At 41.9% G+C, this 27,064-nt stretch overlaps 1 protein-coding gene across 4 annotated transcripts in view; it reads right to left on the bottom strand.

The window, feature by feature from the left end:
- The window catches only part of enox2 (ecto-NOX disulfide-thiol exchanger 2), a 142,413-nt gene that overhangs the window by 109,350 nt on the left and 5,999 nt on the right, over positions 1 to 27,064 (bottom strand). Inside the window, exon 2 of one of the 4 annotated variants that reach the window (XM_085905961.1) lies at positions 978 to 1,059. In XM_085905961.1, coding sequence (XP_085762087.1) covers positions 978 to 1,011 — 34 coding nt within the window. In that variant the 5' untranslated portion in view covers positions 1,012 to 1,059. Of the gene's footprint in view, positions 1 to 964; positions 1,060 to 27,064 lie in introns of those variants that run through there. The other 3 variants (XM_085905964.1, XM_085905963.1, XM_085905962.1) reach the window with 3 other exon arrangements.

Genomic DNA, 27,064 nt, shown 5'->3' with positions numbered 1-27,064 from the left:
AATTGTTCAATGAAAAGCATGTAACTCCCAAGTTCTGTGGAGTTGGAAGAGGACAATTATAGAAAAGCAGATTTATTTATTGAATTGGGTCTCCAGATTTCCTACCATACAGTACAGTATGAAATTCAACACCTAAATAGACTTCTTTATCTGACCTTTTCTAAATATGGCTCCGCACAAGCAGATTTCCTATCCTGTCTGGATTCACTCTGGAGGGAGCCTCCTGGTACCCAATAACAAAAAAATGTCGCAAGATATCTTGTGCTCATTGTATTTCTCTAAAAAATAGACTTGAGAGCGGTTGGAAAAATGACTAAATATAGTGACAAGGTACGAAGTTGGCGTCGACACTCACTTTATTGTATGCCCTAGCTCCGCTCGGGTGGTCATGGTGATTATTTCAATATGACGCCCCACTCCCCCTAAACGGAAATGTCAGAGGTCTTTTATTGATACCTGGGGACTGTTTGAAAATGTGTGTGTGGGGGGGGGGGGGGGTGATTTTCAAAAACAAGAAAACGTCAAATTACTTGGACAATGAATGCTTTTCATGAAACAGTAAACTGTCTGTCACCTATACAATGCTTTTCCACCTTTGGTACTCAAAATGCTTTAACACTGCTTCCTCATTCACCAAATGATGACACGCCATGGGAAGCAAGTGTGGGTTCAGCATCTTGCTCAAGGACATGGTCACGACAGTTGAGGATCAAACCCCCTACATCTGGATTGGGAGGCGACCACTCTACTACTGATCCACGTTGTCTGGACCAGACACAGGCAATCAATTGAAGCCTTTTCCCGAGCTGTGGGCGGTAGCAAAGTTTGCTAACGACAGCGTTAAACCAGAACAGCACTGTGTATTTTTACCACAGCATACACACTATGTCAACAAGGCACCCCCCATCGCTCGTGAAAAAGCTGCAGTTTTCATGCAGAACTAACCCTGAGAACAAACACGCACCGTAGCCTCTTACTTGTGACTCTGCTCGCTCTGTAGTCTTTGTGCATGGCAGGGCCACAGCTGTCTTGTTTGATTTCAGCTTCTTTGGCCTGTTTCTGAAAGAAAACAAACTTCTGATGAGCTGTGGTTTGTTCGCTTCATAAAAAACAGAAACCATATTCTCATACATCGCCACTCTGCAAGGCAGTGTGTCCGCTCTGCAGTCATCCAAGGACGCTCGAGTGTCACAATAAAAGGGCTTTGTCTTGACTAGCGAAAGAAGACAAAAAGAGGATGTAATTCCTCGAGTCCTCCGTGAAGCACGACCCTCTGACGGTCCCATTGACAGCGCTATTAGCACTCCAGCTAGGGGGATCAGTGAAGGGAAAACACAAAAACGCTGGCACAAGAATACTGTAATGCATTTCATTCCACCGAGAGGGTGACATGATGACGGCAGTAATTGGCTTTCTCCGGTGATGATAATCTGCATCAGTCACACTGTGCCACCACAGCTTAAGGGCCACTAAAAAGGTCGCACTTATCCCCGAACCTCGCCCCAATATGCTTGTAGCAGCCCCACACCCGGTAACATAATGACTGGGTGGTTCTTTACGCCTTTGAAACATTTCAAACCATTCCCGAAGGAGTCATTTGCATACTGCTTTATCTCATAACCAAAAGCGTATTTTTACAATATGACTGGGTTCAAACATTTGGGTCCAACTGTTCTGCTACTCATAACTATATTCACAGTCGGGCATTCGCAAATTTGGGGGAGGAACTATTTTCTAATATTTGCTGAAAATCTCACCTTTGTGCTCTTTTGTGTTCAGCCAATGCTATAGCGAATATGAAAATATTGTTTCTGCTGTCTAATGGCATCTATTGCATGTTGAATAGAAACGGTGTAGATTTGTGTTAATAAAACTATCAAATTTAAAACTATGAAACTACGAACCCAAATTGCGACATAGGAAGTTCCAGCCTGACGGCAGCCCTGATATATGTCAACGGAGGAGTACTTGGATGATGGCTTTGTCCAGATGCATATTTGGCGAGTGTTTTACAGGTAGAAAAATGAACTCAATTTTGACTGCATCATTGAGCAAGTGTAGCCAGAGCCTAAGATGACTTAGAAGTCGGGGTGGGCATAATAATAATAGCTAACTGATCAATTGTGCGATACAAAATAAATCATTGATTGATAACCAAACTAATCATCAACTCTTTTGGTGACTTGGAGACAATGTTTAACTGAAAAATGCTTGTAATTGCATCCCTTCTATTCTTAAATTTCTTTCCTCTTCCGTGAAAACCACACTGCTTGTCTTTGTGTCGTAATCAAAATAACACATTTGCAAATATCTGCTTTTATTTTGAAAAACAATGATACATATATTTGCCTATTTTCGGACGTGTTATAGACCAAACTAATAGCTGAATCATAATCCATCTGTTTGTAACTTTTTGGGATTGCAAACTTGAAATAAATTGTACTAGAATACAAAGACGGAAATTACAATGCTGTTTCTTGTGCAGTGATACCAACCTCATTTTTTGTGTGCGTGTATTTACACAAACATTTGAGTGCATTATTCATCTTGACGAATGGAATGCGACCAGACACCCATGTCTTGCTGCGATTAGAGGAGCGCTCCCTCGGTTCGACGAGGCTTGTCAGAGTCAAGCAACCCCTAAAATGATGGAGGAGTACGATAGCCCATCATAGTGGCCCCAGTAGCCCTGTTCATCTTTCTGTCTCCGCAGCAGGATCAGCAGAACTCCAGAAACAGTGCGGCCTTGGATTAATCATAGCAACTTCACAAGAAGTCATCGCAGCTTAAGAGGCAGCTCTTGTATACCTTTTCTTAAAAAAAAGCGCTCCCTTAGCCTGGATACTTATCTCTGTGAGAAAGTTCCTTATCTCCCACGCAAGGCCAAAGATAAGAAAGCTAGCGGTTTTTACTCAACCATATTCCGCATATCAATGCATGACAAGCAAGCTGCCCTATGTCATATTTATTTGACATAGACTGGTTGTAATCTGAATATAGTACAGTAATCCCTCCTACTTCGCGGCTTCAACTATCGCGGCTTCGCTGTATCGCGGGTTTTCAAAAATGCGTAAATTAATTATTTTATCGCAGAAATTTCATCATTTCACGAGGTTTCGCGGCCACTTGAGTTTCTTCATTTTCCTTTAATAATGATAGCTTACGTTTAAAAGTCGTTTTCTTGTTTTGAAATGAATAAATTAAAGAGTCAGTACAGTATACTTTATCGTCACATGTGACTTCAGGGCGTTCTCTCTGTTGTATATTTTGGACTAACTCATGTTCCGTAGTGGGAAAACCCCGGATGTGGGAGGGGGAGCTTCGTGGACGTTCAGTGTTGCGATGTACGGCCAGTGAACTGACTGTGATGAAAGGAATAAAGCAGTATCCATCACGTCGTTGTCCGAACCATGCTTGCTACATCAGAACCTGGAAAATAGTAAAGATATAACACTCTCCACCGGCGGTGGCCTTCATCTGGACATAGCAATACACTGTTAGTCTCGTCGCTAAGGCATGAATGCGGAGCGCACAGTCCATTGATATGAAAGTCCCCTAGCAGCGAGCTGGTTGATGTCAGCGATAAAAATAGAATATCTTCCAAGAATAGCTAAAAAAAATCTAGTTTCTATTTCGCGGAAATTCCCATTTCGCGGGTGGGTCTGGAACGTAACCCCCGCGAAGTAGGAGGGATTACTGTAATTTTATTTTGCAGGCCATAACATTCATGGACTGAAGAAATATCCTTGGAGGCTTCAGTTTGAAGAAGCATGTTGTATCCATCATTGTGGCCATTGTTGCAATTTGCAAAGCAGCTTTTTCTTCAGGAATCTGACAATTTAGTACTGAACAGTAAAACAGTACAGTTAGGTCCAGAGTATTTGCAGCTAGTTTTTCCAATTACTGAAGACCAATCAGATGGCAGCAAGACCAACAAACTATAAGGCTGCAATACGAATGGAAAAATACACGTCATCTTTAATTTGTGAAACTTCTTAAATTAAAGCTAATATTGTGCATCTCTAATGTTTTGATTTAAATCTAGCAGGTGGTGAAAAGAGGCAAACTCAAAAGAACTTGTCCAACCAGGTCTGACTCCGTGTACTCATAACAGTGCAGTAAAGTGCATCTGTGTTGTAGCGCATAAAGCCAGAAGGTAAAAGTAATAGCAACCATGTTCCTCAATTTTGTTTGTCATAAATGTCCGCATCCTTGCAGTCAACATAGTAAGCTGATCAACACATGGATCTTAAAACCAGAACCAACATGTTCTCAGTTCCTTTTTTACTCCATTTAAGAGTAGAGGATATTGTAAATCAGGCAACTGGAAAGCAACATGTCACAAACAATGTTACTCCAAATATATCATATTAAGGACACGGAGGCCAGAGGGGCCGAGTCGGGGCAAAGAGTGCATTCTCCATCGTGTAAGCACAGATGAAAAATGCTGAGCACAAAAACAATTTTACATAGCTAGAGGAAGAATAGAGTTCCATTTCTTATCTTGAAATAAGAATATATTGAGAAAAACTATTTCCAGAGCGTCCACAGTTTTTGATAAAATTGTAATGGATGACACAAAGTGCAGACTGCATGGATAACAAAATAACCAATGCATACATTGCACATTTTTGATAACAAGCACTCAGGTCGCTTTTCCACTTCACAATAGCTACTCTGTTATACTCGCTTTCAAGCCTTTCCATTGCCAAGTTACCATGGTTAGTATCGGGGTTAGTCATTTGAGCATTTGTCGATTTGTCATCATCGGTCAATTGAGCACTTCAGGCTAAAAATGACAGAATTAGATACAAATGCGAAAGTTAGTAGCTTACTTTGTTGCTCTGAGTATCTGAAGCTGCAGTTATACCCAAGTCTCTACTTTGCCTCGTTAAAATTAGTCTCCGAAACAACCACAGAGGTAATTGCAGGTGGAACAACGCCAAAGAGTTTTTAAAACTACAAGGTATATAAATTTAAAGCTACTAGTGGTTGTTGTTTACTGTGCATACAAGGTCAGTTGTGTACTGCGCTGCAAAGATGTGTAATTTATGTAGTGGGGTGGAGTTATTACCAACACACACAGAAAGAAATGTAAGCCTGATCAGTATTTACCGCTGAAAAGCGTATTGTGGATCACGCAATAATTCTGTCTATGAAGACATTCATTCATTTTTCTATATGTGTACAGGGAAGAGGGGCATTGCTTAAAAATGACTTTCGGATGGCTATGTGTTTTGACTAGATGGGTCATATTAATGATGTTTTTATAGAATGGATTAAAATTAAACGGTTGCCATTAATGTGTATAATGTTCATTAGGCAAAATAAGACAAAGAGTGAGTCTGAAAGGTGATTATAATTACCATTAGCCTCCTCCGTCTCATAAAAGTCAAACCTATTATATCTATTAATTTCCATTAATACCTTTTAAATTAGGGCTAACTATTTGATTGTAGAGTAAATTCAAAATAAATGGCTGCAGACTGGCTTGGTTTTTGCTGTCACTTGTACTTAAGTCAGGTAGGAGAGGGACAATACAACATGCATAATAAAGTACTGCTCCTTCAGACGAGCCCGTTTTCATTGGTGATCCATCCAAAAAAGGAAGTCTGGAAGACTGTCTTCAACTTCAACATTCTCATGTTACCAGTGGATATGATTCAGATAATCTTGTGTGACCTCTCCAATACCTGACCAGAGGGCAAAGCCCTTCCATAAAACACATGAATCTCTTCAAAGCAGAATCCTCAGACTTCAGCTAATTATCTCATTTCCCTTCCGTCCCTGAAAAGCCCTATGAGCTGCTTAAAAGTGAAGGCGAAGGGTGACGATACAATTTTGAGGGGGAAAAAAAATGGTACGTAATGACTCATTATTTTGTTAACATTCAGGAAATCTATCCATCTAGTCTCTATCCCGCGTATCCTCATTATAGCTCCGAGTGTATTGGAGCCTAGCTGACTTCAGCTGGACGACAGCAAATTGTAGGACCCAAAGAAAAAAAGAAAACACAAAGCCAACTTCAATCACTAATGTATGTAAATGTTTAAATATTTAACACTACCTTTTAGACATAGGTGACAGGGGTCGAGCGTGCCAGTTAGCTATCTGTGCGAGTTTGAATTATAGCCAGGGTACTAATATTTGTAATAAATCAATCTGTTTGTAAATCTGTCAAGAATTCAGCAAGTTACAAGTATTTGAGTTCATCTTCTGACACACGAGACAGCACAGCGCAACGCAACACAGCGGTCCACTGTTCTAAAATGGTCGACCAGCGGCGATGCTGCCGATGCCGCCTTCAGCCATCTCGTCTTTCCTACAGAAATCTGTGACCAAAACATTCAGTCTCTCTCCCAAGAAGTCTGTCTGCCTTCCTGTGCAGGGCACATGACGATGTCCAGGTCAGATATATTAGACCTGGACGTTAAGACTGCAATGGCATTGCAAAGAATGTGATCTAGGACCATATATGAAAGGGGCGGATTTGGAGAAAAGAAAAAAAAGAAAAGAAAAAGTCTTTCAAAATCAGATACAGTTCACTTATCAGCAAAACAATCGGAATTGAGCTGCAGTGTGAGCGAAGCCTTAGTCCCTCAATATGGACTGCAATGAGGTCAAATGAGGTGCTCGGTACTACGACAGTTGGAGGTCCACAACGGCATATTGTTTAAGAGATTGTTGGTCAAACTTTGCCAAGTGAGCTGGCACTATTAGCTTCCTTGTCCTGCAGTCACTAAAAAGACTTCTGTACTTCTAGCACAATTGACGCATGGATTTTCAAACTCTGTCAACATCAGCCAGAGCTATTAAGTGGTCTGCTGGAGCGAAATGACTTGTACTGCTCCCAGAGTACAGCATCAGGCTCAGCAATTCCCTCTTGCTATTATCTCAGGCCACTGTGACAGAGTTAATTTATTGCAAGACAAGCACAAACACTACAACATTAAAAAGGAGAGGGAAAACATAAAAAACGAAAAGATACAGTACAGTTGAGTTCTTCTCTTACCGCTTCTTTGTTTCTGCAATCGTGTTTGTCACTTGCAGTCCAAACGCAAATGGCCTGTTCTTTTAATGCTTATGCACTTGTGATCTATTGAGCAATTCAGATACTGGAGAGAAGAAGAACTACTGAAGATGGCTGAGCCCAGTCCATTTGGACAGATAAGTATTCAGCCTGAGACCAGCTCTATAAATCATTATTTGCTGCAAAAAGGATGCCTCGCTATTCTCTACTTCCATTCTAGTCCCCTCCTGTGTTAAATATACATTATTACTGATCCTACCTGAGATTAAATGAATAAATCTTAATTTTATATTCTAGGCGGCGGCCTGGACGACTCATCTTCAAACACCATGTGATCCAAGGCTGCCTACAGCAGATAGCCTATATCTTGCCACTATTGTAAGCATTATTGGAATGTTGTACATTTCGTAAACAAACATTCTTCTGGATAATAAGCTGCTAAAGTCACATACAAGCATCCATGTTGATGCCAGTATACGTACTGCGAGGCACTCTGAAATGCTCGCATCAACATCTCTACAACCGCAGTGGACAAAAAGGCCGTTGAGCTTTCATTTTATTTCAATATTAATTTTATCGTTCAATCCTCCGAAGATGTGCCCCTCATAGTTGCACAGACTTTAACTCGTAGGCAAAAGGTAAAATTAAACTGGGGCAAACTGTCAAATATTATTAGTCCTTATTCCATTGTTGTGAAAGGTGGTCGAGGTGCAGTGCTTCTTTGTCTCGGGGGCTCTTATCTGCTATGAGATGCAGTCTCCATTAGCATGGTGATGGAGCCCAGGCCTGCCAACCCCGATAAACCTCCCAGGGCTCTACTCATAATTTCGAGTGACTTCTTTTATCTATCTTTTATCTGTTTATTAGAATTTTTTTGGGGAGGGCGGCTACAAGTTTGCATGGACATGACAGGTTGGGGATAAGATTTGATGAATGTAGACAATAAAAGAGACGACCGCTAACTAATTTTAAAGACTCATAAGCAGTATGTTGTTTTGCTAAAGACTGACACCTTTCGTTCGTAAAGAATTGTGGGACAAATCAAACTGGTGCTAGAATGAAATCTAAGGCAGAAAGGTTCTTGTGCAGGAGTTGACTCAGTAACGATAGCTGCTGCTCGCGCCACAGCCATCGTGGAGGGAAGCAGATCTCCATTATGCTTTTCTAGTTGGGAGAGCGATTGATACAAAGACTGATTATTAAGTGCACCGTCTCACTCTTACAAATGAGTAGGATGGAAAGACTAATAGATTGACTCACTGACTGAGGAACCAATCAAAGACCTTGATTAACTGTACAGTCAAGTCACACTGGTACAATAGTGAATTGTAAAACTACAGTTATCCTAGGAAGACTCACAACAGACACAGAGAAGGAACAGGAAAGTCTTTGTAGAGCAAAATTGTCAACAAGTAATTAGAATATCATATTTTGTTTGACTCTGGAGGCACTTTTTTTTTCTACGTTAAATTAAGGCTGAATTCATGCCGTTTTTTTTGTATGACTACTTTTGACTTCATGTAAACAAAAGAGGTAAGGTGAACAAGAATATTAGATACGTTTGTCATAAAATCAGGTTAGGATTAAGAGGTTTAATGAAACAACGCCGCCTTCGCACCAATATACAAGCCTTGTTGCCCGGTCACATGCCCATCTGCTGTGGCCAACGTTAATGTGGAGACAAAGAGCTGCCAGCGCACCGAGCCATACAGAGGACAGGTCACCGGACCGGCCCATTAGACCACCTCGCACTGCCAGACTGATGGACTATTTATATCTTGGACAATAATTAATACAGGGGCTGCCCAGAAGCAGCAGAGCGCCCGAGAGTTTGGCGACGTGACAGCGACGTGATGTTCCTACGGTGAAGACAGCAAGTCATTTTCAGACTCCCAGAGGAGCGAACTAATAGCAGGCTCCACCAGCTCCGCATTGGAACATTCGCTGCATGTCCAGCCAACATATCAAATGAATGTTGACCTGCTAAATGCAAGGGAATCAAATGCTGACAATAAGACGGTGGCCTCAATACTGCAATGCAGCACTGGCTGGACGGCAGTGCTGATTGAGCTTGTGCTGCGGGTGTTTTGAAGTTGAAATTTTAAAGCTAATGGGACTCGTGTCATATGTCAACATTGTCGTTTCACGGCATGAGCGGACAAGATGAGGATGATCATGAAGTGTAATATTCATGTTAGGGCTGTGCAATGAATCGAAATTCAATTACAATTACAATAATTACACTACATTACATTATTACAAATAAGCTATTCTTGAGTTTATACTGTATTTTTGCATTGTTATGGAAAACGTTTGGTCCATAAAGGAACTTGCATAATTGTCGCATTTCAAAGAAATTTGTCTTCATATTTTTTTACATGTTAAAACATTTTCTTGTTTTGTACCACAAAATAAACAATCGTTTGACTAATCGTGATTACAATTATTGCAAAAATAATCAGGATTCCTATTTTTTCCAAAATCCAGCCCGCCTACTTCATGTGCAGGTGCAGTGGAAACCTAATTTCCAGTTAGAGTTTGATTTTACACGTGACAGTTTTGATTTTAAGCATGTGCAATTCAACATTTACAGTTCACAAATTCACATATTTTCTTTTTTTTCAATGAAACCCATCTGTAGCTTTTAGCTAATAAATAATGCACATATTTTCATGTACTTTCACTCCTTGAGGTCTGGCAGAAGTTGGCGAAGTTGTTGGGAGTCGAAAAAATATCGACAAATCTTGACTGAGACTGTGGTTTCTGTGATATTTAAAAATATTTGCGGGCCTTTGCGGCATATGTGTAAAACAGGCGAGTCACATCTGCAATACAACTCATTAACTGTACGCTTTTATAATTCATCAGTCATTCTTCAAACAAGGATTGAAGTGTTTTTCACACGCCTTTAACATTAAATAATTTATCTGTAGGTTTTTTTTTGTTCTGCACTAACAGTAGATAAACACAGGAATGGGGATATCAAATACTTCAGAGGTACTATAAAGCTCTAATAGAGCTCTATGATACCAGTGTAAATGCAGAATGCTTGTATGGTGAATTGGGGATATGAAGTTTCACATCTAGTGGTCAGTCAAATTCCTCGTTGTTTTCAAAGCAATTGCTTTTGGCTTTTTTAGTTATTCACTTAAGAGTGGTTATTTTATTTTAACACTGCCATGAAAGTTTTATTATGGCGACAGTTTGGTCCCACCCACACGCATTATTTCGCTTTCACTGCTTCTTATGGGAAAATTGTTTCTGAATTAGATCTTTTCTCTCTTAGATGGTTCAAATTCATGATGTGCTCTTTCATTTTGACAGTTGAAGGAATATAAGAATTTGATCTTGAAATAGTTCATTAGACATCTTGTGCATGAGAGTATGAAACTGCTGAGTGTGTGACAGTGGGAACAAAACCAAATATGTGGTTGGTGCGAGGACGTCTGCGTTCCAGAACAAAAAGATCATCCAGGAGCAGCAACAAGGACGACCCACAGGGCCATCTGATCGATAACAACAATTGGTGACCCTATATGGAAAACTACAACCAGGAGGAGCGAGCAAGTTATTCGGCAGGAGAAGAAAGACCAATGAGAGCAAGCTAAAGTTAACTGCAGTTTACACATAGCCAATAGAATAATGATAGAATGCCTTTGCTGATGTGCCATTTGCATATTGTGTAGTATAACTAATGGCTGGGCAACTCGGATGTAGAGTACGTCTGCTGGTGGCAACAGAGGCGTACAGAGGTGTATTGAGAGGGACCCGAGACCCAGGTGATGTATTAGATTTGTGTGTTAGGAATAAATCCACTCGTGTGTGAAAATGCCGGCTTCCTGATACCTTTCTATTGCAGAACGAGCGCGCATATTGTTGGATGAGTGGCAGTTGGGTAAAGTCACAAATTGGAGTCAGATTAGTAACTCGAGTTCATGTTAAATTAGAAATATATTCCAACAATTTATGGTGACCCCGACGTGATGCATGAGAGGTAAAAGAGTCTGGGACTCTAAAGAAGTCTGGGACTTCAGTAACCACAAGAGTCTGGGACTCTGGGTCTGGGACCCACGTCCACACCAGGTGACGACCTGACAAAGACGCCACACGTCCCACCGTCTTTCCTCTTGGGCCCACAGTGAGACAAGGTAAGCAGATTCCTTTTCAAATTCTGCACATTGACAACACTAAATTATAAGAGGAAGGATGATCGGACCAGTGAAAGTGTGTAGTAGGGTATAAAATCTGGGATTTACCTACTAGAATAGTTTGGAACTATTTGCGGTTACTATACGGTTTAAAATCTGGGATTTACGTATCAGTACAAGTGTGGACTTAGTAGGGTATAAAATCTGGGATTTACCTACTAGAATAGTTTGGAACTATTCGTGGTTACGATACGGTTTAAAATCTGGGATTTACGTATCAGTGTGAAAGCAGTGTGAGTGGGAGTGAGAGTGTGGAATCTAAAATTGTTCTGCGTAAAAAGTGGTTGGGAGACACACGAGTGGATTTAAAGATGGCGGATAAGAGGAAGTGGGATAATGGTCTCGGGTCCCTTCAAATTAAGGGTCCCTTCAAATTAAGGGTTCCCTTCAAATTAAGGGTCCCTTCAAATTAATGGAATAAAAAGTAAGAAAATTAAGAAGGAAAAAGAACGGTGTCAGAAGTTGTTTCTGAAATTAAAGAAGGATGAATTGTTTCATGGAGAAAGAGCAAAATTAATATCCGAGATAGTTTCAAATGTAAAGATTGGAAAATAAGTGAAAGGCAGGATCCTGATCGAAATAAAAATCTAGATAAACGGATCAAACCCATGTAACAGAGTGGGAACCTGGCTGAGGAAAAAAAAGAAACGGAAATTATCTTAAATGTACAGGAGATATTCGCGTTAAAAGGAAAAGTAAGAGAGAAACACTGAAGTTAAAATTTGCAAAATAAAAGGAAAAGAATTACAAATAGCGTCTAAAAGTAAAATAGAGAATAAATCAGACAAGTAAGATGAGCAAAAAGGTGTTCTTAGTGTGCTCTTTGTGGTCGTTTATGTTGTGCACCAAACGTGTGTGTGCGTGTGTGCGCAGAGGATCCTCATGAATGAGTGTGTGGGTGTATGTGTGTGTGTGTGTGTGTGTGTGTGTGTGTGTGTGTGTGTGTGTGTGTGTGTGTGTGTGTGTGTATGTATACGTGTGTGTGAGTGAGATGTGTGTCCTATGGAAGAAATTAGTCATGGAGAATGTTCAGGAGCCTGTTGAGCGATAATAGGGAAGTTGAGAAGTAGACGATGAGTATGTTTAAGTTGGTTGGAGAAACTAAGATGATTGAGGTGTGGCAGTAGAGAAAATAAGGTGTGTGGCAGTAGAGACTATAAAGTGTGTGACAGAAAGTGACTAGAAAGGTGGCCTGATAGGATGAGAATAAGAGACAACAAATGTTGTGTAGAAGACAGTGAAAGATGTTGAATGTGAACATGAGGAAGGGGGAACAGTAAAGTAGGCCTGCCCTTTGAGAGGGTGAGATTGAGGAGCGTGCTGCGCTTGCGCGTAGTCATGGGTCTGTGCTATGCTCGTGTGTGTGGTGGGCCGGCATCATGATTGTTGCAGGAAATGGCCAGCCTGTGAGCAATCAACATTGATGCCGCGTCCCCCCTCGTGTTATGGCTGCAGGTGAGGCAGAGAAAGTGTGAGGTTTTCAGAGAATGTTTGAAGAAGAGTGATGCACATTTGCATGAAGGATAGAAGGCGCTGATGAAAAAAAGTATAACCAAAACGTCATCCTCTATGACGTTTGCGCAGCGTTATTTGTTGTTATTGTTTGTGAGCTGTGTCTCTGCTGTTTTTTGTGTTCTCTGTGTGCTGTCAGTGTTATGTGTTAAAAGGATGAAATTGGCTAAAATAGGTAAATAAAAAGAATTTATTAGACTGTAGTCTATCTGATTTGCACCGCAAAACAAAAGCAATTTTGAAAGATGTGTCATATTAAATGATAATGTAATCGTATGTAGTAATATAACACCTTATATGGGTTCTCTAAGTTATATAAACATACATTTTGTAGAGCTTGTTTGACATGTGCTAAAGAGAATCCATAGGGTTATAATGCCTGATCATAATAGATGCATTCTCAAAATGGATTGAATTGTTTCAAAATTAACACTGAATGCCTTAACAGTGGCAAAAACGTTATGTAAAGAAACAATGACGTTATTGCATGTTAGGTGGCCATCTTGGTTGCTGTTTTGTTAACTTTAACAATATGGTATTTGTGGGAACTAAGAGTCATAATGAATAGGGGAGAGATGAGTTGGCAATTTATATAGAACACTCTCAAAATTATGCTGCATTGTGTTGATTTAAAAAAGATCAATTTGGCCTTTGCAGTGTGATCCGCTGTGTTGCATCTGGCCATGGAGAAAGTATGATGTTTATTTGTGTACTTTGTCAACAACCGATGTAGATGTTAACGAATGAAATTAATATCTTTAAAATGAATGTGGATTGAGACCACAGGTAAACACCCAGGCAGCTACCCTGAAGCTGAGATGATGTTCAGGACGGCGATGCTGAACGGCCTCCCAAATGAGGTGTAAGCGATTATGAGAAGTGATCCGGACATTTTGGTCTGTCCGGAACCGAGATTCAAGAGGCATTTGATACACCATTGCCGCATCTACATGGAAAAAGCAAATAAAGATCAAAAGGAAACTGACGCTCTGGCGACTAGTTTGGTTAAATTACAGTTGGCAAAGTTGCATGGTGAGGCAAAACAAGAAAAGGTTAAACAAAAACAGATGTATCAGACTCCAGTGGGGGCTGGACAGGGCCGAGGCCAAGGGTTCCGTGGTGGATACAGAGGGCGTGGTCGTGGCGCCCCCCTGGGACGAGGGCGGAATTGGTTCGCTCTAGGGACTTGCTTCAACTGTGTGTCCCCTGATCACTGGGCACGAGATTGTAATGGCAACCCACCACCACCAGGGGCGGAGCAGCAGAACCAGGAAGCAGGGCCACCACACCAAAGGGGACCGCAGCAGCCCCGCCCGTGGCCACAGCCGAATCCACAGGGGCAGTATTACCAAGCCGACCCGTGGTACGGCCCGGACGAATAGGGGGGCCTGGGAAGCTCGGGAAGCACTGGTCAGGCAGAGCCAATGCTTCAGTTGACAGTGGCAGACACTCCGGTCCAGATGTTGGTGGACACTGGAGCAACACATTCATCGATCAACATGCCACTGCCAAGTACAGCGTTGTCAAAACGAGTTACAACGTTGGTCGGCTTCTCGGGACGTCCTCAGACTCTGCCCTTCACTCGACCATTGAAAACGGAAATCACAAACACCGGACAGAAACTATATCATTCATATGTTCATGCAATGGACACACCCATCAACTTGATGGGCAGAGACATGTCAGCATTGAGAGCCCAGATTCTGTGCGGCGAGAAGGGACTTACAGTGACATTTCCTGACGGACAGGTTCTGGAATGCTCCCAGCCTGTGACACCTCAGGGTCAGTGGTTGATGGCACCACTCCCCACAGTACCAGAAACGGCACGAATCTACTGGGCGAGATTGAAACCTGAGACTCCGTTTGGGGGAGGTGTCTACTCCACGTACCTCTTGTGGAAACCGTGGATCCAGGCATGGGCACCGTACCACCCCCCAGTGGATCCATTGCATTGCACTCTATATTATGATAGAGAATCATATGAGATATATAGAGATGCGTTTGAAGAAATTGAGGGAGATGATTGGACATTACAATCACCATGCATCTTTGTGGGCCCCGAGGGGGTGGCAGCATATGTACAGTTGTCGCCGGAGCAAGAGCAATGGTATCGAATGAGTGAGGAAGGTTTGCCGCACGTGTCACTGGCTGTGTCGCCAGGCCATGAGCCCCGCCAATTGGGGCCCATGGTGAAACGATTAACACAACAACATGACTGGATGATGACTGAGATTCCAGATGTGTGGCATTCGGCCGCAACCAAAAGTTACAGGACAATGGCAAAAATGGTAGATGAGTCAGACCTTGAATTGGTCTTCCTGGACCGCCATCATGGGCGGGAACAGACGGACCATGAGTCTGCACAGGCGATGCTGGATCAAATGCCACAGACCTTGTGGTCACAGGGTCCATTCGATGTTGGTTTTTGTCATACGGTTCAGCCGATCCAATTGGAAGTTGATTGCTCCAGTCCGGTCCGCCGTCCTCAATATCGATGGCCGAAGGAAGCAGACAAAGGTATGGAGGACACAGGGGCACAATGTCTGCCAATGGTGGGCTTAAAGGTTGACCGCCTGGACAGGCAGGTCAAGAGAGGGAATGTGACAATGGCGGGAATTGGATCCAAGTCGGACTCGAAAGTGTCTGAACAACGACGACGACGATGCAAATGTTTAACTTTATTGACTATTTTCAGAAGTGATGGAGCGAAAGAAGAACGAGTGATGGTGTATCATTCCTGTAATGGAACGGTATGGTATGAAGCAGAGCAAGATGGTGGTAAGACGCTGACACAGACACAACAACTACTGCTAAATCTGAGGTATAAACAACCGATACAGGTGAAAGCTTGGGTGACAATTTTCAACTGGACTCAACAATGGCTTGATTTGTTAGATAAATTGGACAATTATCAACCACGGTACCAGGACTGGCCCTTGGTACGCCCACAGGAAAGAAAAAGCCAATTTTTTACGGCAATGTTGCACAACAAAATTTCACCTGCCTAAAGTTAAATGGGACTGGCCCTGGGATTGGAAATATCCAGGAGTCATGGTGTAATGAAAATGTGTCTTTGCCAGCAGGAATCCCTCTCGCTCGTGCTGATGTTTGGCTGTGGTGTGGAGCAAAAGTGTTGTACGATAGGCTTCCCTCCAATGCCTCAGGTAAGTGCGCCCTAGTAACGCTGATCATGCCAATTAGTGTGACAGCATTAGACGTGTCCAGAATAAATTGGGAAGGCGTTGGACGGTGGGGAAGAATCCCCTTCCTTGTGAGGAGGAAAAAGGACATGCAAGAATGGTTGAATGCAGGAGACCCCACGTACATAGATGCAATTGGAGTTCCGAGAGGGGTCCCTGATGAATACAAATTGGTGAATCAAGTGGCGGCAGGATGGGAGAGTATTTTCCTGCTCATTACAGTAAACAAAAATGTGGACCGGATTAATTATGTCCACTACAATGTCCAACGATTGGCGAACTTCACCACCTCGGCACTCCAGGCAGTGCATGAGCAATTAGCAGCCACATCTCTTATGGCATTCCAAAATAGAATAGGTTTAGATATGGTGTTAGCGGAAAGAGGAGGAGTCTGTGGTATTTTTGGGGATCAGTGCTGTACTCTGATTCCCAACAATACGTCTCCTGACGGTCGGCTCACTAAGGCATTGGAGGGTCTGCGCACGCTAAGTAACAAAATGAAGGAGCACTCAGGTGTGGACACCAGTTGGTACTCTGACTGGTTAAACGTCTTTGGCAAATATAAAAGCTTGATTGCATCAGTACTGATTTCTATCGCTGTGTTTGCTGCTATTATGGTGTTATGCGGATGTTGCTGTATTCCATGTATCAGATCATTAACTGTTAAGACAATTGAACGCACGTTGGGGCCACTCCCTCCGGGTGGCCAGTACATGATGATCCCTCAGAAGGACCCCCAGGAGGCGGAGACAGCTGTGGCCCTCCGGGATGTGAGTATGTGAAGGTGGCCTCAGGGACCTGAGGCCATGAGGAGGGTATGAAATTTTCTCCTGATTGTCTACTAGAATTAAATTGTTTGCTGATTTTTAGCTTACGGCTAGTGATTTTTAGCTTGTGTTTAACAAGAAAACAAGGTATTCGAGTGATGACCTCAGTGGTCTGAGGTCATGAGAGGGAATGAAGGAATATAAGAATTTGATCTTGAAATAGTTCATTAGACATCTTGTGCATGAGAGTATGAAACTGCTGAGTGTGTGACAGTGGGAACAAAACAAAATATGTGGTTGGTGCGAGGACGTCTGCGTTCCAGAACAAAAAGATCATCCAGGAGCAGCAACAAGGACGACCCACAGGGCCATCTGATCGATAACAACAATTGGTGACCCTATATGGAAAACTACAACCAGGAGGAGCGAGCAAGTTATTCGGCAGGAGAAGAAAGACCAATGAGAGCAAGCTAAAGTTAACTGCAGTTTACACATAGCCAATAGAATAATGATAGAATGCCTTTGCTGATGTGCCATTTGCATATTGTGTAGTATAACTAATGGCTGGGCAACTCGGATGTAGAGTACGTCTGCTGGTGGCAACAGAGGCGTACAGAGGTGTATTGAGAGGGACCCGAGACCCAGGTGATGTATTAGATTTGTGTGTTAGGAATAAATCCACTCGTGTGTGAAAATGCCGGCTTCCTGATACCTTTCTATTGCAGAACGAGCGCGCATATTGTTGGATGAGTGGCAGTTGGGTAAAGTCACAAATTGGAGTCAGATTAGTAACTCGAGTTCATGTTAAATTAGAAATATATTCCAACACAGTTTAGAATTTGAACTTATTATAAGTTCGCAGTAAACTACTGTGCAATTATAAGCCTCAAAGAGCTCCAGCCGCTGATGGCAATTCCCTCATTAGTGGCACGGGAATGTCATTTGGAGGCAGCAATATTTCATTTCGGCAAGTGTTTAACAGTAATGAAGTTGCTGGTTTGGAATTAACGTGTCACTGGATTGAACAGATCCATTAAAAAAAAAAAAAAGAAAAAAAAGTTAAGGTACTTGCAAAGCATGTCGTGGCCCAATTATCAGTAAAGATTGCACTTCCGGGGAGGCAGCAGCTCATATGTACGAATTGGAGGGTACAAGAATAATAGACAGCAGAGTGTAGATTGATATTCGCCTTGAAGGATCATGTGTCAAGTGAGACAACTTTCATTAATTTGGACCAATGTGTGAGTAATTGTTAACGTATCATTGCCTTTCATTGTTGGCACATCAGTCATAGTGCTTGAACTTTAGGAACAAGCACTAGAAGCAGACTGAGTGCAAAACAACATGAAATGGAGATGCTACACTTTGGTACGGTTGTTATGTTATATGGAGCGAGGGTTGAAGCAAGTCCAAAGAGGCAGAGGTGAGGCTTTCTTGTACAAGTGAGGAAATGTGGAGAAGCATTTCACAAGTGATGGCAGACAAACAACATAGGGAAATTATGTGTCCGGGCGCCAACGGGCTTTATGATGGATTACAACAGAGAGAAATACTCTTAGGTTTGCATTTGACATGAGCTCAATGTTAAAAAACTATACAGTATCTGAAATTTCAAATACCGTATTTTTCGGACTGTAAGGCGCACCGGACTAAAGGTGCACCTTTAATGAATGGCCCATTTTAAAACGTTGTCCTTATACAAGGCGCACCGGACTGTAAGGCGCACTATTAATGCATCATGACAGACTTTTAATCCAAATCAAATCATTCTCCATTTTATATTTTTTATTTCAACTTCAGACGCAAAAAATTACTTTATAATCACAAAATAATTATCCATAGTCTTTTTGATTCATGATTCATAGTCTTCAGCGGGCCACTTATGATTGATTTCATGACACAATGCTTCGGGCCAGTTTAAATTTAGGAATTTGGTCCCTATATAAGGCGCACCGGACTATAAGGCGCACTATCGGCTTTTGAGAAAATTTTAGGTTTTTAGGTGCGCCTTATAGTCTGGAAAATACAGTACATGCTATCCCTCATGTGTTGGTGTTGGAGTGAGTGCTGGAGTGTGTGTAGGTGCTCTGAGCCAAGCCGCTATCTAATCATCAGCACAAGAGACTGGAGGCAGTGATAGCGCTGAAGGTGTTGTAATTAGCTACCGACACCACAGAAAGGACTGCTGCTGGAAAAAGAGGGCAAAATTGTGACATTTTCATTGTTTGCATTTTAAGTTGCTGTACTCAGATGCTGTCAGCAGCAATTTTTGCTTCCCACGCCTCAAAGGCTCGGAGATTCTGGTTTTGCTGCCAATGTATTAGCCCTGCAGTGAACTGGCAAGCAACCCAACTTTTATTTATTTAGGGTTTTTTTTTGGGGGGGGGGGTTCAATGCCAGTCTGAATAACCTCAAAGTAGCTGAGTCAAGCAAAGAATGAAGAAAATCCAAGGTCAGCCATTTTCCAAAACAATCTTTCCCATAGGAAATTATGGCTGAAAAATCATATGGTAAGGAAACAAACTAGAGTGTCAATTTTACTCAATTTTTTCAGAACTATCAATATCAGTTGAATTATCATCATTAAATGGTCTTAAAGACTGCATCGATACCAATTGGCCATGATAGAACCATCAAAGCATGTAATTTAATTTTTTAACGGTTTCATAATAGACATTCAACTTCAGACAAACAAACAACTTCACGAGCTGACTGGCCGGCGATGGGTGCACATCGGCATTTAGCTACCAATCATTCAGGTTGAAAACGGCTAACTTTCCACATCAACCTTCCGGGACAAAATAAGCACCAGCTGCCAAACACTGTTACGCTTGTGTTGATGCATGGTGGGATTGCACAGCATCCAGAATTCAAATAGAAGTTGCATTTGAAAAAATTGTACATTCTCTAATATTTACTGGGTTATTTTTCCTGAACTATATTCAGTGTGAAAACTGTTATTTCATACCTCAAAGATTTTTCCAAGTTATTTGTGCTGCAGATACATGAAAAAAAATCCATTTTGCTTTTAGTTCTAACTCCTTGGCAGAGGTCAAAAAGCAACAACAAAGATGAAGACAACAAAAAAAGCGATTCACATCAACTGACCCAATCGGTGAATTTAGTTCATGTAGAGGAAACTTTCATCCCCTTGAACAGGAATCAAGTGGTGGTGATGGTCACAACACTTGACACAAATTGGCTTCGTTATTGCAACACATTGGAAATTGACTGTAACTTATCTTGGACTGTAAAACGTCTTCGCAGGGTGATAGAGGTAAAAATAAAACATTTTCCCCTATGCTAAACTGATTACATCAGCAGACTGAATGCCACTTGTCAAATAGCTTGTCCTGCGAGCGTGATGAACATTCTACTTCCAAGTACAGTGATCCCTCGGCGCTTTATTATAATGATAATAACTCTTTCAATTTATATCGCGCTTTTCAAAGACGCTTACAGGAAAACAAAGGTTTATGCTTCACCGATTGCGGTTTCGCTATTTTGTGAGTTTATAAGTGATGAGAGAACACCGTTTAAATACCCGCTGATGGCACGGGGCGTGCCTCTGAGCGATTTGCATCACTGCGGACGTGGTTGAGTTCAATCGCAGGAGGCGTCAGTAGGCCACGCGCAAGGGAAGAAGCACCAACCCGTGCAGAAGGAGTCGGAGGGACGTGACAATATCACATATTTGTTTTTTAATTGATTGTAAAGCTACAATACATGCACGGAACAGTGTGAGAAAGATTATTAAGGGAATGGGAAAGGTTTATGTAGCGTAAAAATATCTGGAGAGGGTTTACGAAGCCTTAATGTTGTGTACAGGACCACAACTTCAAAATACTACATCTACCCTTTCCACTTCGCGGATCTTCATTTATTGCAGGTGGTTCTGGAATGGATCTTCCGCGATAAATGAGGGATCACTGTACTGTTCTCGAGTGTTTTTGTTGTTTTTGAGTGCGTGTTGTCTTGCTCTGTGATGTTAGGGCTGCATTTCAGCAAGTCATAAATGGGAGATAATATGCAAAATGAACTTTGTAATTGCTTGTGTACAAATAATTGCTGCGGACCCTTCAAGTGTGAAATTATACAACAAATTTATCTGCTACACAGCACAGATGTCAATCATAGGAGCGCATGTTGTGTAATTGTAATTCTCTGATCAAATGATGAGCCTAGCTTTCAGTGTTTCCCCAATAAATTGCAGTTCAACCTTTGTCACCGATTTTAAAACCATCATTTGTGTAAAACTACATTTTGCTGCGAACAGAACTGTTGCAAGGTAATCAAAATTAAGAGGCAACTAAATTCCCACACAGCAGAGCGACTTTGACTATGAGGAAACATTTTTTTTCTAAATACAGTTAAAGAAATAATTGTTACTCTAACATGAGAAAAAAAAAAAAAGGGTGTGGAAAGTCATCTATGATTCTCGATGCTTGGAGTATTTTGACGCAAGCATGTCATCATGTGCAGATATGATTATAGGACACTTGGTAACGGTTTAACATTGCACAAATATGTTTCCCGATCACAACGTAGTGCCTTCACCTATTTCTTCCCACCATGTGCTGTATTATCAAATGATCCGCATCACACATCCCTCTGTGCACATTTAGTGGACACCTGAAACAACTCATGTGTGCATACATCAAGCTGTGCCCACATAGCAGGCATTCATAAGCTTATTGAAAGTAAATCATGCTGAGGGTTAAAAAAAAAAAAAAAAACATCTGCTCCAGCTTAGTGATCTGAAGTGTACTGCACAATTTGATAAAACCATGTTGCTTAAGTTCAAAGCATTGTCAAAAATTCTTGCCAGGTGTTTAAAAATGAAGGTAAATGGGAATCAGGGAGATCTTTTGAAATCCCAGATTGATTAAAGGATTGACTTTTGACTTGCGTGCCTTTCTTTCTTTCCTATAAAGGTTGTTGTTTAAAGAACTGGAACGGCCAAATTACACTGCAGAATATTCAAATGAGTGGGGTTCCACCAATTTGCGCTTGCATGAAGATGAAGGCACTGGGCTGGAGGGATCTATTTGGCAATCAGCTTCTATCCTCCTCTCCCCTTTAGTTAGTTTGTAGGCAACAGGCAATTAAAGTGACACCACGTCTGCCGAATCCCACAATAGCCTGAGAATCGAGCGGCAGAGCTTCTGGGAACTGGAGGAATATATATCCAACTTAAACTTTTCGCACTTGTCCTTTACTTTAGCAAAGGACAGTTTTGACTTGATCTGTTTTGGGAATTATACTTACGCAAAAGGATTCAGTCTCAACTGCATGGAAAAGTACTTGTGTGGGCAGTCGCATCTCATTCGAAATGCAAAACGTCACTACACTATTGGTAGGCAACTCCGGTACCCTGCATGTTTCCTATGTCTCCGTCTTGCTACATACCCGATTCAAATGATCAGGATTGTTATCCAGCTTCTGCAGACCTTGCCAATTATCTGACCATTTGAATCAGGTAGCCATAGAAAACATGGAGGACACCGGCGCTCGGGGACCAGAGTTGCCTACCCATGCACTACACTAACTGCAACGCCCGCAAAATTCGGGAATGGCAAAATGTCGTCCTCCTTTTTTCAACAGCAGAGGAATATTGACAATATATGTACCCTATTGATCAATGCACCCTTGAAAACGTGTGGACATGACTAGGTACATTCTGCAGTACACACCTGGTACTTGGAACAAATGCTTTCATGTACTGGTATAAGAAAAGCTCTTGTGGGAAACAACTTGAATCTATCAATAAGTAGCCTTGAGTATGACGAACTGAACCCCGACGCACACTTAATGCCAAGGCCAAAACCAACTGAACCTTTTCATTCAGTGCACAACAACTAGTATTCATGGGTGTCGAACCGTCTCCACTGGTTTTGCTGCCGTTTAAAATTGAACTCGCCAGTGAATAGCACTGCAATGGGATAAGTAATGTAATGTAGCCAGCCAGTGGCCGCTGTGGCAATACAAGGCATTACCTCCAGACTTTCAAAATATCCTCTCCTTTATTAACAACCGTATTTTCTGTTTGTGACAGACACTAATGTGTTTGTGGATCAATAAGAACAGTGCAGGATACTTAAGTTGGGGGTCACAGTTTTTCAGTTGCTGCAGTTTTAGTAGACACGTGGGAATCAATTGCTTGGTGTGCGGCTGGGCGTCATTCGTTCACCATACGTCCTCTGATTTTTATGATACGGTACAGTGCTCCCTTGCTATATTGTGGTTAATGGTTTGCTCTATCACAGATGTTTATTTGGGTGGGACACACAGCACAAAAGTGTTTTTCAGAAAAATTGGTCTTTTATGGTTTTACAGTATACATACGTAGTTCTCAAGGACTCACACACAGACTCACTGACGTCACACGCAGCCTCACCCGGTCACGCCTATTAATGGCACATCGCTAACAAGCTAAAGTATGCACAGTATTTTCTGTACATTTTATGCTTGTAATTTAATTTGGCGGAGAGGTTGGGATATTTCACATAATTTTAAATTTGATTCACATTCCAACACATACAACTAATTGTAATTGTAAGTACTGCAACAAAGGCAAAAAATTGTTCTTACAACAACATGTGGTAATTCTAAATACCCATATTAAATAGAATAAACTGCAACATTATCTCTGTTCCATTGAACTAGTCCAAGCATCTTTCTAGCATGGAGATGAAGTGTGAATATCAATGAGATGATTAAATCCCGGGAGCCACATAATGATCATCTTCAAGATCATCTTCCCATTTTCAGATTTTGGATTTTCACCTTATGATATAAAGCAAGGGCTAACGCATGACCCCCTCGGCGTTATTTTTCCATCTTGCTATTTCCATCTTGCTATCAACGAAGGCCTCTCAATGGCGCTTCTATTTGCTGGAATTATGATCAGATATTGTTGCTGTAATCCCAGAGCACGTCAGTGAGGAAAAAAAAAAAAACAGAGGCAGCATAGAACAGTAGTCCGTGGAGACGGTCTTGAGAGGAGTACACAAAGAATGTGATAACCCCAAAGAGACGAGCCTTCCGGGGGCGATCGCTAATTAGAATGAACAAATGAAGCTCTAGCTTCTTCTTTTCCTTTTCCTGTTACGGGTTGCCACGGCGTGTCATCCATCTCCCTCGCAGTATGTCCTGCATCCTCCTCTCTAACACCAGCTGCCCTCATGTCTTCCCTCACTACTTCCATCAAGCTCAACTAGCTCTAACCCTAAACCCAACCTTGACCCTAGCTCTGACCCTAACCCTAGCTTCAACCCTAGCACTAAGCCTAACCGTGTGTTGCAAATGTTTCCGTTATAAAATATTTGGTTAGTCCCAACGGGTTTTCAACTCAGGTCACTGGGGTAAGGGTCCAGTGCACTAACCACTACGCTATGAAACTCTCGCTTGTAATGATTGGAAGGTGCGTACACTATATGGTTTAACGGAGCAGCTCAAGCGAATAGACCAGAGACATGTTGAACTCAAAGTCATCAGCTTTAATTCTGCTACACTCGTGTCATGGTTTTTCAGTTTTGGATGCATTTGCAATTTGCTTAAGATGCTCCATTAAACCATATAGTGTACATATGTTCAAGCACCACAAGCGAGGGTTCCATAGTGTGGTGGACAGTGCCCTGGACTTTCACCCCAGCAACCTGAGTTCAAATCCTAGTGCCACCAATATAACAGTTAATCATGGAAACATATACAACACAGGGTGTCATGGCTTTTCAGTTTTGGATGCATTTGCAATTTGCTTAAGCTGCTCCATTAAACCATATAGTGTACATATGTTCATGCACCACAAGCGAGGGTTCCATAGTGTAGTGGTCAGTGCCCTGGACTCTCACCCCAGCAACCCGAGCTAGGGTTGGGTGTTAGGGTTAAGGTTAGAGATAGGGTTGGTGATAGGGTTAGGATTAGAGCTAGGGTTAGTGCTAGGTTTGGGGATAGGGTTAGTACTAGGGTTAGGGCTAGGGGCTAGGGTTGGGACTGGGGTTAGGGTTGGGCTAGAGCTAGGTTAAGGCTAGGGGTTAGGGTTAGAACTAGGGCTGGGGTTAGGGCTGGGGTTAGGGTTAGTGCTAGGGTTGGGTGTTAGGGTTAAGGTTAGAGCTAGAGTTGGTGATAGGGTTAGGGTTAGTGCTAGGGTTGGGGATAGGGTTAGAACTAGGGTTAGGCTTGGGGTTAGGGATAGGGTTAGGGCTGAAGTTAGGGGTAGGGCTGGGGTTAGAGCTAGGGTTGGATTTAGTGTTAGGGCTCGGATTAGAGCTAGGATTAGGGTTCAGGTTAGTGCTAGTGTTAGGGTTAGAGTTAGTGCTGGGGTTAGGGTCTAGCCCTAACCCTCCAGCTCTAACCTTAAACCCCTTAGCAATCAGGAAAGTTCCAAATCGCTTGTGACGAATCTGCAGTCGCGAAACACAAAACTGCTCAACTCGCCTTACCATAACAGTCGTAACTCAAGATGGAGAGTAACTAATGTTACCATTGCTTGATGGGAGCTTGGGAGTTTGGATAATTTAAGGTAAGCAAGTTCTAACAAAGTGCGCATGGAGTTTACATACATAAAAGTGCTTAAAAGAAAAACTGTCTCCAGACTATTTTAACCAATTTGGTTGTCACTTTCAATCTCAAACTATTTATAGTATTCAGGAATAAATAATGACCTCAAATGTAATGTGCATGTTAAGAAAAAGGTAAAAAATGCATAAAAGATATACATTGACAACGCCGCCCTACAACGTCATTACCGACATTTAATGCTTTGCGCCTGCAGACAACCCTAGCACTAACCTTAACCCTAGCTCTAACCCCAACCCTGGCTCTAAACCAAGTTGGAGTCAGTTGGCATTTCTAGTTGATGTATGTGTTAAAAGAAAAGTGTCCTTGGAAATGCAGCAGCACACTGTTGTTTGACTCTTGGAACCGACTGTTGGAATATAATTATTCGGAAAAAAATACATATGTATACACACTATACGTATGTTGAACTCACATATAAACATTACACATCTTTGTTAAGTTTAATACAATTTGAGGGTGAATGTTGTTACGTTGTATTATATTACAAAATTCACATTTTTACTAAACCCTGCACATTTAGAAACCAAATATCATAATGTAAATCTTTACGGTCTTACATCATTCACTTAATCAGGGTCACACTACATTAAATGTTTGTGTCCATTTTTGGAAAACTCACCAACATCAAAATCACCCCCCCCCCCCAACCCCAAACCCTCTGAGCCAAGAAACCATTAACTGTAATGAGAATCGATGGGGGTGTTAACGGTATTGACAGTCCAGCGCAGTAGCAGCTTTGGTGTCGTCTTTATTAGTCTGGGAAAGGAGTGTAGCTCTTTCTAGGCCGGCGACACTATAAAGAAATCTATTGATCACAAGGTCAGGCCAGATGGATTTGAGATCCTTTCAGTTGTGGCGTCACTATAACAGGTGTCCATCGTGTCGCTGTTGATACCAAGGCTGACATTACGTGCAACGAAGGTTGAAAAGCTTTGAATTAGTTTGACAGTTGTTGTTATTACGTCTCAATTCTAAGAAGCAAAACATCTCGATTTGCCATATCGAGAACATGATGAATGTTACTTTGGGCGAGGGATGATTTATAGATTTGGATGTGACACGATATGAATGTTATTGTCATTGGCTTGTTTGATAGCCAACAGGATACACCAACACCATGCAAGAAGATAGTAGATATATATTCTGTTTCATTTGATTACATTTGGTGCTTTGCGTTGTCATCTTACTATATACTCGAATAAAACTGTGATAATGTAGCCCTTCCAGTCTCTAAATGGAATGACCCCAGGGACACCTAAATAAATATCCCTCCTTATTTTTTTTATTTAGGACTATGAAGGTGTACAATGCCAGATTTGGATTGTTCAGCCTGTGCCAGTGTTCAGAGGTCTACTGAGAAACAGGAAGGATTCAGCTCCCTCTCCTATTGTACTTTGACAGATGTGACAGAACGCGACTGAACTCTCGCAAGTCATGCGTGGCCACCGAGACTTGCATGCTGGTTCTAGGTGATTCAACATTTGGATCGCTGTTGCTCAACGTAGCAGCATCACAAGTTACAGCCAATTAAAATGCAGATCTGCACTTTGAGCATATGTAAAAGCATATCAACTGGATGAGATTTCACACATGCTAAAAATACATATCCTGGTTTTAAAGAAACAGGACCCAGTCTGACTGCTGCTAAGCAGGTTTGGAAGCGCTGCGCATTACGCAGTGAGCAGCAGCCCTAGGAGTGAAAAGGTTCTTGTGTGGGTTTCTGGGTTCTTTCCAGTTTCCTTCAACAATCCATAAAATATGTCA

The sequence above is a fragment of the Syngnathus leptorhynchus genome, chromosome 2, assembly GCF_054491065.1.
Source record: "Syngnathus leptorhynchus isolate UIUO chromosome 2, UIUO_Slep, whole genome shotgun sequence".
Lineage (NCBI taxonomy): Eukaryota > Metazoa > Chordata > Actinopteri > Syngnathiformes > Syngnathidae > Syngnathus > Syngnathus leptorhynchus.
The sequence above is the reverse complement of the archived record's forward strand: the minus strand, read 5'-3'. Positions and strand labels throughout refer to the sequence as shown.